Source organism: Furipterus horrens, unplaced genomic scaffold (assembly GCF_987537825.1).
Source record: "Furipterus horrens unplaced genomic scaffold, mFurHor1.1.pri manual_scaffold_9, whole genome shotgun sequence".
Classification (NCBI taxonomy): domain Eukaryota; kingdom Metazoa; phylum Chordata; class Mammalia; order Chiroptera; family Furipteridae; genus Furipterus; species Furipterus horrens.
Window position 1 is genome coordinate 49,608,735 of NW_028327179.1, and position 12,943 is coordinate 49,621,677.

The 12,943-nt window shown below is 34.5% G+C and overlaps 1 protein-coding gene across 3 annotated transcripts in view; it reads right to left on the bottom strand.

Annotated features, from left to right (window-relative positions):
- Positions 1-216: 216 nt before the first annotated feature.
- RELN (reelin) overlaps positions 217-12,943 on the bottom strand; it is a 650,203-nt gene continuing 637,476 nt past the window's right edge. The window contains exons 62-65 of one of the 3 annotated variants that reach the window (XM_090287314.1): positions 12,492-12,689; positions 11,396-11,494; positions 6,802-6,807; positions 217-1,321 (exon numbers count right to left, since the gene is read on the bottom strand). In XM_090287314.1, the coding sequence (XP_090143440.1) occupies positions 1,225-1,321; positions 6,802-6,807; positions 11,396-11,494; positions 12,492-12,689 (400 nt within the window). In that variant the 3' untranslated portion in view covers positions 217-1,224. Of the gene's footprint in view, positions 1,322-6,801; positions 6,938-10,685; positions 10,770-11,395; positions 11,495-12,491; positions 12,690-12,943 lie in introns of those variants that run through there. The other 2 variants (XM_090287312.1, XM_090287313.1) reach the window with 2 other exon arrangements.

The window sequence follows — 12,943 nt, forward strand, 5'->3', positions numbered from 1 at the left end:
TGATGAACTCCTTTAGCTTTATATTGTCTGGGAAGCACTTTATCTGCCCTTCCATTCTAAATTGTTATTCTCAACGATAAAATGACAAAACAAAAACAAACAAACAAACAAAAAACCCAGTAAATATATTTGACATTGTTCTTTGCAAACCTGACAAGGTTTACAAACCCTATACAAAATTTAATTAAGAGTGAATAAAGACAATAGAGCTTCAAATGGCTTTTGGACACAATTTTTATTTAAGCATGGGCTTTAGCTTGGTTCACTCTAGAATGCAACCTTTTAATTAAGTTAATAAAGAGTTCAGGGCTACAGGTCCATTATAATGTTGCTGGTGTTGGTACAACTTCATCGGAAGGTATGAATATGACCTGCAGGAAAAACAATCCACGAAGAGAACACAATGAAAACATCCACTGTTTTACAAATCACTCTGTTACCACAGACACAGGATGGCAGTTACTGTTAGTAAATCAGCCACAGAACACTTAAAAAAATCTTCAGACAAGGAAATGGGAACTGCTTTGTGGGAGACAGGGATTTCATCCACAATTATAAGTAGAAAATATTTCAAGGTCAATCATTTTTCTTATCCACAAAACAGCGCTAAACCAACATACATTTTAAGGAGTATATTAAAAGGCGATACTATATCTTTACAACTATCTTCTTGAATAGGTATTTCAATGACTTTTCTGCAGAATATAAGTAGCCCGAAAGTCAGCAGCAAATATTGCAACGTAACAAGTAAATACTGTGTCTATGTGTTATATTGTAGAATAGAATGCATAAAAGAACATTGATAACTTAATCATATAAAACATGATACATAGCTGAAATACAGTCCTCTTAAATAGCTTTGTGACCACGAATGTTAAATATTGTACTAAATGCCATTTTAAACATAAAACCTCTTAAATTTTTGTGCTTAAACTTTTTTTGTTAAACTATTTCTTATTTTTAATACTGCCACTGTAACTGATATTACAACAGATTACAATTTTCACGAACACATCAACATGAAGACATTTACTTTTGGGAAAATAAGTCACTTATCATTAGTTCACAGTGTGGGAAAGTGATGTACACTTGGTCGTGAGAAGGGCTTTCAGTTAATCACTAAGTCCTCCACAGAAATTTCCTGGTGTTGGATACAGTGAGAGATTTAAAAGGATGAAAAGCAACATATCACATGTTGGAAGGAAAAATAAACATTTTGATTCTTCATGGATATCGTCTAAGTGACCTTCGTCTTCTGTTGTAGAAGTGCCTGAGCCCATGTTGTCGTGAAAAATTCATCATGTAATTTTGTTTGCGGGTGCTGTTAAAATTAGAAAGGACAGAGGCAGAAAAGGAAAGGTGAAATCATGTAAGTCCAGTCATTGAAAGTCAAACCTAGTCTAATCCCTAAGTAACCCTAATATTTATTTGAAAATTTTCAACGTTAACAGGTCATACAGGACATATCCCAGGGCAGAAGGTTGACACCTGTATTCACTGCTTTTGGCCTTAAAGAAATCCCCTTTGATTCATGAGTGAGCTCTAAACCAGAAAAAAATGGCAAATTCTCTTGATTCTAGCAAAAGAAGACTGGAACTGTTTTTGGGAATTTAAATTTTATTCTTGAACCTTTTCTGGAAACATTTACTTGGGTGAATTCCGCTTGAGAGACAGCATGTGCTGTTATCCATTAGCTTATTTATATACATCTTTAACAAGTAGGAAACATAATTTGATTCCTTTACTAAACATTTTTATTAAACACGTAAAAAGCAAAAACAAAGAAAAAATAAACTTGTCAGCTGAATCAGCTTGACATTCCTAGTTTATGCAGTCTTGAGGCAAATGAAGAAATAAGTTTTTTCCCGAATGTTGGATTCCACTGCCTTTTTCAAACAAATGTCAGGAGAAAGAATCCTGTTATCATGTTAGTCACAAAATATTGGGATTGGCACTAGCTGTCCTCCTGCCAGCACCATAGGTCACTTGTGACCCTTTCCCTGAGCTATTTTAGTGACCCCTACACTAGTCTCCTCTTTCTTTCCCCTTATGAAACACCACTGAAAAGAAACCTTGAAATACTAAGCTGGGGTCATATTCTATAAGCATGACCTTATGAAAGAGACACTCCTGAAAAACTATCATAAGAAATTAAGAAAGTGTAATTGAATGTATAGTTGTATATTTGTGTGTATACATTTCCCCCATGTATGTAAATGCACACATTCATACATACATAGTATATGTTAAGCTGATAAAAATACTGAAAATTGATTTTAGGAGTTGGCAGAAAATTGTGCAATACTGGTAGAGATGGATGTTTTGGTATGGAAAATATACTTTTAAAAGAAGCATTATTTTTAACATCACTGGAAAGAGTTATACTCCTTTCACATACTGACCTGAGTTACAATATAGCTATATGTGGCATCAAAATGTGGTTTTTAGGTGTGAACCTATCAATGTTCTCCAAATTCACCAACTCTCTTGAATGCTGTCTAGGCCCAAAGTCTTTTTCTCTTTAATTTCATGGAAATATCAAATGTATCCAGAGTGAGAAAATGTCATGTGATGTCAATATGGCATGAACTTGAGTTAAGATAAAGAGGAGGTAAAGGGTAATTTTTCACTTAGCAGTATACTCTTTTGGGTTATTAATGATCAATATACTAGGCAGGGTGTAAAATAATACTGTTTTACCTAGTATATCATGCTAGGTATTATACTTAGGTATATTATACTAACACTTATAACATACACAAATCATCAAAATGAGGATTTTATAGTTAAGTTTGATCACAAGAAAACTTATTATAAAATGCCTCAAAGGAAAATAAATGAAGTGATTTTAATTAGATACTTTTAATCATAAAGCAATAATATCTGTGCTGAAACCAGATTAAAAGAAAGACATTGAATTGATATTTTGTAAAATAAAAGGAAGTGCTAATAAATTTCCACTCTGGATTTCTAAATTATGAAAGTGCTAGGAACTATAGAATAGAAACTAAAAAAATACTCTGAAGACATTGTAGAGAATAACAAACAAAAATAAGGTTTATCTTCAGGTAGCTTTATTACTTCTCCTTCCTCCACCAATATGAGAGTATTACATATATCAAAAAGTTGATTATTTTCAATGCCATAGTTGAAGGTTGAAATGAATTTACACATTATTTATTATATGCTTTAAGTATTAAGTGCTACCTGTGTAAAGTCCAGCTACAAAAAAAGAACAATGACCTAATGTATTGAACTAATCAAGTGTCAGGAGAAAGAATTCTGTTATCTTTTTAGTCACAAAATATTGGGACCAGCCCTAGCTGTCCTCCTGCCGGCACCAGAGGTCACCTGTGGGTCTTTTCCTGAGCTATTACAGTGGCCCCTAAACTAGCCTCCTTATTCTCTCCTCTTATGAAACACCACTGAGGAGAAACCAGGAAACACTAAGATGTGTAATTTTATGTGTGTGTGCATGTGTATATCTTCCCACATATAGAAACAGCAGATGTTTTTTGGATTGACAAATGTTCTAATGATTTGTAGTAATGTCAAATTTGCCTGTGAGCTGGGGAGCAGGTGCCTGTTGGTCCAATTGTTCTGAAATGCTGCCAAGAAGGACCTCCTACATGCATTTTCTTTTAAAAAAATTTCAATTACAGTTGACATTCAATATTATATTAGTTTCACATGTACAGAATAGTGGTTAGACATTTATATAACTTATGAAGCAATCATCCTGATAAGTCTAGTACTCACCTGGCATCATTCATAGTTATTGCAATATTATTAACTATATCCCCTATGCTGTGCTTTACATCCCTGTGACTATTTTGTAATTGTAAATTCATATAGTGGGCTTTTGCACATAAGTTTCAGTAAACTATCCCTCAAATTCTGGCTTTACCTTGTTAAGACATTCATAATCCCCTTGTCTATGGAGCAACATCGAAGTCAATTTAGCCAGATATTTCAAGTCTTCTACACATTTAACCTTATTTTGTTTTTCCAGTCCTTTTTCCACTACACCTCTACACAGACTGCTCTATCCACATTCATCTTGAACTTTTTTCATCTGCTTCATTTGCCAATCCCCAACACCACTTTCTTAACTGCTACCTGTTTTTCAAGTATTACTTCTATTTATTGCTCGCCTCCTCCACAAGTGATTTTCCCTTCTACTTTGAACTCTCTACTATGCTTTTGTTTTGCTTTGAATGGAGACTATTTGTGTTCACATGTTGGCTCCCGATGACTAAACTTCAGTAGTATCCTGCCCCCCAGCTCTCCCCACCCCCACACCACAGCCCTGAGCCTCCTGCCTCACCAGTGGGTGGTCAAGCCATGTTTGTTGAACTTTTGATGACTTACTGATTGAATTCCTGTTGTAAATCATTACTCTTTAACTATAAGAAATAATTGCAAAGTTAAAGCAATGAAAGTTATTCTATTGAAAACACGTTTAAAGATATAAGGTACTCTAAGAGAATTTAAAACAGTTAAAATAGTTTACATGAAAAAAGATAAGCTCAGAGCACTCAAGGTATTTAGTTATATCAATAAAACAAAGGACATTTAATTTAAATAAAAATTGACATGTATGTTTAATGGCTTTAAGGCAACTTCTCCATATAACTATTTATTATGGACTGAAATAAATTCTCCGTCTTTATATGTAAGAAAATACATGGTAACAGGTTTTACATCATCAATACCTTGACTATCAGCACAGCATGGAAGCTTATATCTAATTTAGGGGCATTTTGATTTACTGGATTTTTTAAATTTTAAATAAATTTATGTATCAGTAGCATGTCTTTATCTTTATTTATTTGGTTTTTCAATTACAGTTGTCCCATTTTTCCCCCATAGTAGCATGTCTTTAGATCATTTTGAATGTTGATATGCACACAGCATTTGCTATAGATGTTTGCAATAGATGCCTACTGTTTATATAGTCACATTAAAAATTGTCACACTTTCAAAGCATCCTTAAAATTGACTAGTAATTTCTTATGTAAAACATAAGTACCTTTGGAATCAGGTTGGAATCTAATGAAGCAGGCTTTTCCAGTTCATAAGCTTTTAAAAATCAAGCACATGACAAGCTACACCAAAATGCCATCTGTCTCTAGGACCATTAAATAAACTGACATGGTTATTAAACAATGATTGTGGCTTCTAAACAGTCTAATTTACAGGATTGGGCATTAGGAAAACTTTAAATAAGTTTAAAGATATCATGTTTATTTTTTTTTTGTGGAGCAGATGTGTGAGCTTATTTGTTTTTTATATATATAGATGTATAGCTATAGATAACATTGTAACCAAAATAATAATAGGCATGATAGAATTCTAAAGATTTATTTCTTCATTGCCAATTATAGGGAAAGTAGTTTTTATTATAAGTCTAATGAAAGCAGATAATATTCATCCCAAGGCATATCAACTATGCTACTTGACATCAATTTGCTTTGGCCGTGAATAGAACTAGGTCAATTTAAAATTTTTTCCCATTATGAGTAAGTCATTGAAGGAAGGGAGAATGAACATCAATGGCTTCTTGGAAATGCTAACTTGAATTGCCACAATCACTTAGGGAGTTTAGGGACTTGGCATATGAAATTATAAAATGCTCGCCTATTTCTACATAGGAAATACGGACATTGCAAGATCTCTTAAGAACTATTTATTGACTCTATGCTCCTTTGAACTGTTACTCTTCACTGGAGCCACTATCTTAGGTCATTTATTATTATGAATTGATTTTTAATATATTCTATAGGAAATGGGAAAAATAAGAGTCTTGGGAGACATAATTTGAACTCACAAAAATTTCAGCATTTTTACAAATTAGTAACTAATTTATCATCAAAGCATATGATACAAAAAATATCACTTTATATAAATGCAGAAATAAGAATCTAGAGGATGCTCATATCTTTCAGAGAAATACTGGTGACTGTAAGATGGAACACTGCTATTCAAACTAGTCCATGAAACTTGCCTGATGAAAGGATGCTGTACATTTTACTTTCAAGGCCACATATTTTCAGGAAGATTACATGTAAATGTGGGCTCATATAGGTCACAAATTTAAAGATTTCATATTCCTTTTCTCTGCTAAATGAGAATAATATCTGATAATGCATACCTCAGGGAGCTGTAAGGATTAAATGAAGACTTGTAGCAGAATGTGCAAATGTTTAATAAATGATAACCATTTTACCTTCTTTCCTAAGTATCTCCATTAGGGAATAAGTGTAAATATACGTTAAAGAAGGTCAATCATACCTGAGAATAAAATCTAGAACTCACAAATATTATGGATAAATCCGCTCCCTTCTGCCAATTCATTTACTGATTTAGAAGAGAATTGAGAAGTAAGGCATCTCACACACCTGCAGCAAACTGGTCTTTTAATCACAGCCCTGGCTTTGGTGCACACATTTCTGTTTTCACTTTCCCCTCGTACCAAATGCATAAACTGTGACCACTTTGAGAGCTCCTAATACAGTCCCAGGCACAGTCAAGTTGTTTCCCAATGGAGGAATGCCGATTAGCACTCCTGTCTATGCTGTTGTGCCCAATATTGTATACATTTGAGAATTATCACAATTTGGCTGAACTCTGAGTTTACATGATATAGGTTTCAAGTGCTCCTGTATATCTCAATGTCATATATAACTTGGTTTTCATAGTTTTTCAACTACAAAGGTCTTCAACAAAACATCTTAGTTAACGTGGGAACAGTGATGAAATTATTAGTCAACATACCTCAGAATTAGTAAGAGGACTTACCTTACTCTAGTGAAAAACCAATGACAGCAAATAATGAAATATAACACAAGTTAAAAAATGCCTTTCAATGCATGCAGCACTGTGATTAGTCATAAAAGTCTGATCAGGTTTAGACGCAATATAGGATTTTTCATCTCTTTTGAAAATAAAAATTAAAGATGTTATTACTTATTCTTCTATACCTAATATATACATATATTTAACTTTTTAATGTAATGCAACATGCAATATTTGCTCATAACCATATGTCAAGGTACATGTAGCTTTAGTACTATATTTGGCATAAATGTTGCATATAAAGTGTAAATACTAAAGTAATGGTTTAATAACTACCATTAACTGTAAATTATTTACATTTTTAGAAAATACTTAGTCCTGTATACATTAAGGAATGGGCTTTTAAAAATATAGAAGTCTTCTATATTAGATAACAAATTTAATAAAGGATAAATATGCTTTGCAACAAATGTAATATGCTCATCTCCATAAATCATTTGTGCCAAAATGTGACAGTATCTTGAAAATGAATAGCATAAAGAGATGGTCGTAATGGAACACATATAATTAAAATCTGATAAATGCATGTAAGATCATAGTTAGCAACATACTGGTTTTCAGTTTTTAGTAAATGTGGTAATAATTTAATTTTTTGTAAATCAATTCACACAGGCTAACTCTCTACTGAGCAATTTGCTTTCAAGGGTACACATGCAAAAATTGGCCCACTCATGACAGCTCGTGACTTAGACACGTACACAGGAAATGTGATATGTGAATGAAATGCATAGTTTGGTGAAGGAGATTCTTAGGATACAAGTATGAGTGCCCAACAAAAAAAAAATGAAGACAAAGAAGTCTCTTTTATCCTAAGAAGAGCCTCCCCAGCATGGATCTTGTGAGGGATCTGCCCAAATGTATTCACAACATTTATTGAAAAACAAATGTTCTATACTAGCAGATGAATTCAGAGAAATTAGGTTTCTGATACTTGATTGTCAAAGATTGTGTTATGCCATATCATTCAGACTTTACAGAATGAGGACTTTTGGGTAAGCTAGTGAGGCTGGAAAAAAGTGATCTGTCAGTTCATCTGTTCTATAGCAGATTAGCAGGGCTTAGTCATCATGGAGTGCTTTTCATGGGCAGGTTTTATTGAGAAACATCAGAGTGGGAAGATTATACTTTCAAACAAGCATGAAACATAAGTGACATTGCTTGCTAAATGCTAAATGGTTTTTATTTTATGGTGGGGGGGGCCTGTCATTCTGTATATCCATATTTATGAAACTCAAATCCTTTTGCAGGGAGTATTCTAAAATTAAGCCATTAAATTAAAGACCTATTATGTAACTGTTCATTTAGGATGAATTATTAAATCTTGAAATGTTTTCAAAAGTACTAAATTTGTTCTCATCAAATTCTTGTATCGTCTTGGTTAATATGGGCAGTACTGAGGTTAATTTCAAGATACCATGCATGACCAGTTTTTCTTTCTAGGGATTTTTAGCCTGTGTCCTTAGTGCACATGCACAAAAGTGAAACTATGATAATAAAGCTAGATTAAGGCCAGTCTTCACTCAGAAAAGGGAATACATTTTAAAAATGTATACCCCCAACCATTAGTTGCAAAAACATATTAGTATGTTCAATTAAGCAGGGCTTGTACCTCTTTAGATATGGAACTCAGTCTCCTCCTCTCCCCTCCACACCTGAGGAGTTAACATTTCTAGCTTATATAACTAAATGTTATTATATAAAAGTATACTGAATAGAGATGATATTTTGAATTAATAGGAATTTCTGGGAGTATTCCACCTCTCTATTTCTAAATATACATCTATGGTAGCAAAGTTATAATTAGTAATATTGTGAATCGTGACATGACCCTTGGCTAGCTTCTTTGTGCCTCATTTGGTTGAAAGACACACTGGAAAATCATTATATTTTATTCTTCTGAATTCTCTAGAATTTTCATTTTTAATTTTAAGCTTATAAAACAATGAATTAAAGTACTTATTTTGTATAACTACCAAGGGCATATTAATTAGTGAATGCCTTAAAGCTTTTTGTGACTCTTCTGAAAAGAAACACTTTGAAAGGGTACAGTGGCATAAAAATGTTAACTCCTAAGGCAAGAACAAAACATCAAAAACATATTTCTGAAAATATGTGTTCTTTATATTGCATTTAAAAAACTCATTTATTGAACTGAGCTTCATGAAGTATTTCTCTCCAAAAAGAAAAAAAATAAAGTCCTTTAATTTAAACACATTTTTAAATTGTCATTAAAGAGATAGCATCTGTTTTAAAAGTTATATGTTTAATATATATAAATAAAATTATATGGTGATATGTACAAAGTTATAATATTTAAATTGTTCACTGAAAGAAGATGCTGAATAAAACTCAAATCATGCAGCAGTGTATATATGGCAATATTCTTTTATCATTTAAAATGTTTGAGTAACCTGACAGTTTGAGATAATAATGTAGAATAAAAGAAGAAAGGTGCCTGGAAAGTTATAAATTCTTCAAAATATTAACGTTCTGGAGCTGGAATAAAAGTGAAGTCTTTACAAATACAGATTATTGCCCCAGAAAAATACAAGAAACAACAGGTATAATGAATGAGATAGATTTCACAGAATCTGAACTTGATTCTTGTAATAATATGATGCTGGTAGCTGTTTATAAAAATTAATATCAACACCAAGTATTTCAGAAGGTTTTCTTGGGAGTTGTGTGGTGAAAGTGGTGTTCTGAGGGCCTCTGGGGCAGCAGGTCAATAGGGAGCAAAGAACAGGGTTCTGCTTCTAAGTTGAGAAGAGGTTATTTCATACCAGAGGAGCATATTTGCATTTCTGACACTGCTTACTCTTTAACTGTAGTCCAAGTGATAATACACCTCTGAAGTCCTAGAGTGTTAACTGCAATTGCTGGGCTGGGTGGCAGGAGAAGAAATATCTACTCAAACATATGCTATATTTAGAGTTGTTAGTCTACCAAAGGGCAGTATTAGCATTCTGTCTTCTGAGGACTGTTAAGCTTGGAAGTTTCCAAAGGAGTTGGCAATGCTTTGTCCAGCATAGGAGCCCATTAATGTAAACTGTCTTGGCAAGAGACTTGAAAGATATAAAGTAGTTATTGGCTCAAAATTTGATTCTCAACCAGTTTATTAGTATCACCTGAGGTGCTTTTAAAACATACTGATGTTCAGGTCCCACTACAGATCAATTTAAATCAAGTCATCTGTAGGGATGGCCTGGGCATTGGGACATAGCTGATGCTTCTGAAAGCTCCTAAGGGATTCAAGCAGACTGAGAATCGCTGCTCTAAAAAAAAAAAAAAAAAGGAAAGGAAAATAGTATCCAGGGCAGAATGGCTTTAGGGTTGGTTTTTGGTCTCTCTAGACATCTCTCTCTCTGGCCTTACCATATATTTATTCATTTTAGAAACCAGGTTATTCTAATCTCCTGGATTAATGTAGTCAGAGGAACTAAATATTGAAGTAAAACATCAGCCTCATATATAGATTCAAGTGAATCTGGACTGTTATTTCAAACTTCAACTTTGTCTTGTGGAGGCAGAGCCCAGCAAGTTGTCCAAAGCAGCAGAGCGCACAGTGGGGGCTTGTGTAGGGACCGGGTTGCTCTTGAATTTGGGGTTGATATGAATGCCATGCAAGCAGGTGCCTCTGTGAAACTAAGACAAGGGCCAACTCAAGCCTGAAAAATTCAGCTCATGGCTATGATTGAAAGAAAACAAATCTGGTAGTTTTCCTACCAATTAATTGTTTAAATTTGCTTTCAAAATGACTGAAATCAGCCAACGGACTGATTTCATTTTCTATTTGGTAAACAGAATGAACATTTGAACCTATCTACCGAGAAGTTTCGCCTCTCCTTGCCAACCACTTGGAGCCACCAGTCCGAACCCGTCGAGACATAAGCATTCCAGTTCTACAGGAACTAGATTGTTAGAGAAAAAGCAAGTCATCTCTCTGTGGAACAGTCAACCCAGCTAGGTGAGAGTGTTGCTAACCTTACTGTATGGGAGACACCAAAGGGGGACATCCTTCACTTGTTAAGTGCTGGGACTGGTCAGGAGGAATTTGAAACTGAGAATTCTTTGTTCTAGTTGCAATCATGTCATTAGTGGAAGAATGGCCTCAGGCATCTGTGACTGAGACAGGTGTTTGTAATTGGGCACATTAACCAGTAATACTCTGCAGATTAACCAGTACAGACCATTTCCCTTTTCAGGATGTCATTCCATTTTCTAAGGTAACCAGATATAGCAAAGGCATTGTTTCCCATTTATCTGGAGACTTTTGTTTGATCCAATTTAACTAATGTTGTCAAATCCTTAAATAAATCTTTTGCTTATTGAGTTTTCTAAGGTACATTAAATTACATTTGGGGCTTTATTATTTCACATTGACTTGAATTATAGATTGCAGTTGCCAAAGAGCATAAGCCAAGTCCCAAGGGCATCTCTTCAGGAACAGCTCTTACTGAATTAAGGAGCATGCCATATCAAAGGAATTTCAAACCTTTCTAAAATGAACATGGAACGCTATAAATCAGATACTCACAGAACGACCTCCACATGGTCCAAAGCCCATTGATCATGACCGGTTCCATTGTGGCGTGGTTGCCACCAGCGCAATAAAACTCCTTTCACCCGTGCCTCCCTAGGTCACAGATAGAAGGACAAAGAGGGTGAACACTAGAAAGCAGAGAACTTTCTAGTATGTGACTTCCAGACTTCAAATATAATAGGCTAATCTAAAGCAACAAGATTCTAGGCATGGAATTCAGATTTGCTTAGGTCATGGTACTCTTCGGAGCAACATTAAATGTTCTTGGCTACTCAAGGACTTGTAATACTTGTACATCTCTCCCTTATTCCCCTTGCTACACTAATACTGGGAAGAGCAACACATTCAGTCAAAACACATGATGTGCCTCCCATGTGGGCACTGTGCTAGAAGCTAGGGGTACAAAAGTGACAAAAAGCTAAGCAAAAGTGACATAATTCCCTATCTGCAGAAAATTTCACATAAGCGTACCCAGTAGAAAATGTAAAATGTTGTTTTCAATCTTTTCTGACTCTACCCTTGACATCACCACACTATTATCTGTGTCTAAGTGTTATGCAGGTATGTTCTTTAGCTAATTTCTTCACCTTGTTTCATCCAGTCCCCCCTTCCCCTCCCCTCTGGCAGCTGTCAGTCTATTCCATTTGTTCATGCTTCTGTTTCTATTTCGTCCTTCAGTTTATTTTGTTCATTAGATTACACATATAAGTGAAATCATATGGCATTTGTCTTTTTCTGACTGGCTTATTTCACTTAGCATAATAATCTCCTGGTCTATCCATGCTGTTGCAAAAGGGGATAACTGTAATAATGTTAGCAATAAAAAATAAAGAAAAAATTATTTTTACCCCTCCCCCCAAAATAAAAACACAAAATATTGTTTTCTAAATGACTAGATATACTGGTTAGAGTATTTTGCCTGTTGTTCTCATAGTAAACAGTAACAGAATTTTGGAGATCAGGGTTAGACTTGGTTCTGCCATGACCTAAGTTTGTAGTGTTAGTTCAGTAACTTCACCAAACTTCTAGTTCAGACTCTGATTCTCAGGGATTTTGTGTGAGGCAACCCCTCTCCATTTGGGCCACTTACAGGGGGACGTTGTAAGATACTCTCTGAGCCTGTGTAAAGTCCTTGGGCTGGTGCTGTGCAATCACGTGCCAAGTGATCCCATTGTTGACGCTGTACTGCAGCAACACAGCCTTGTCCACCGCATGGGGGCCGCTCAGGTCGCTGTTACAGCTGTCTGTCTGTGAAGCGCTCCCAATTTGCAAAACAAACATGATTTTGCTGAAAAAACACGGGGAGAACCATCTTAAAACAAGAGTCAGGATGTATTGAGGGAGTTATACTTTCTAATTTAAAAATAATTCTTGTTCCTAAAGTCCATAATTCCCTAGTTCATAATATAGTAAAAACAAAGCAGCCAGTTTTATGACTAAATCACATTACTAGTAAACTTTGTTTATATTATATTTTACAGTATATGTATGAAAAATAACCTTGAAAAGGCTGGTTTTCTTTATTTTTTAAAAGTTTATTTT